This window comes from Calidris pugnax, unplaced genomic scaffold, assembly GCF_001431845.1.
Source record: "Calidris pugnax isolate Ruff unplaced genomic scaffold, ASM143184v1 scaffold14, whole genome shotgun sequence".
Lineage (NCBI taxonomy): Eukaryota > Metazoa > Chordata > Aves > Charadriiformes > Scolopacidae > Calidris > Calidris pugnax.
In genome coordinates, this window is record NW_015090793.1 from 15,151,179 (window position 1) to 15,151,870 (window position 692).

General features: G+C 66.2%; 1 protein-coding gene across 1 annotated transcript in view; it reads right to left on the bottom strand.

Annotated features, from left to right (window-relative positions):
* NAGK (N-acetylglucosamine kinase) overlaps positions 1 to 692 on the bottom strand; it is a 25,348-nt gene that overhangs the window by 3,906 nt on the left and 20,750 nt on the right. Inside the window, exons 7-10 of the mRNA XM_014966724.1 lie at positions 659 to 684; positions 430 to 571; positions 222 to 332; positions 31 to 143 (exon numbers count right to left, since the gene is read on the bottom strand). Of these exons, the coding sequence (XP_014822210.1) occupies positions 31 to 143; positions 222 to 332; positions 430 to 571; positions 659 to 684 (392 nt within the window). The remainder of the gene's footprint in view (positions 1 to 30; positions 144 to 221; positions 333 to 429; positions 572 to 658; positions 685 to 692) is intronic.

Genomic DNA, 692 nt, shown 5'->3' on the forward strand with positions numbered 1-692 from the left:
TCCTCCCCCCAAGGACCCCTCCAGCAGCACCTGGAAGTAGTCGAACATGGCCTGCTTGATGTAGCTCACGTCGTGGGGTGGCACCTCCAGGTTGTCCATGCAGTCAAACACCATCTTCACAGCCTGATGCGCAATCCAGTACGCTGCAGAGGGAGCATGGAGCCAGCTCAGACCCCCTCCCCCTAGTGCCCCCCCCTCTACCCCCTGCCCACTGGCCTCACCTGAGCCTTCGTCACCCATCATGTGTCCCCAGCCGCCGCAGCCCGTCTCTGACCCATCGGGGTTGATGAGTTTGCAGTTGGAGCCGGTACCCGAGATCAGGACAATGCCCCCTGCGGGGTCAGAGGGGGGACACGCAGTCATTCCCCCCCGGCCCCGCACCAGGATGTCCCCCCCTCACTGTCACCCCCGGGGTGAGTCGTCCCCTACCGTGGTCGGTGGCGGTGGCCATGGCCCCGACGGCATCGGTGGTGATGTAGTAACTCTGGCTCAGGTGGGGGAAGCGCTGGTGCAGCTCCTCCGTCAGCTTGCTGATGGCATCCTTCTGGTCACCCCCGCTGAGGGACAGCCCCTGCCCCGGGCCAGAGGGGTCCCGTCACTCCCAGGGGGGACACGGGAGCCAGAGCATCCTCGGAGAGGATGCTAGTCCCAGGGGAGCATGGGGGGTGAGGTAGGGCGGGGGGACTCACCCG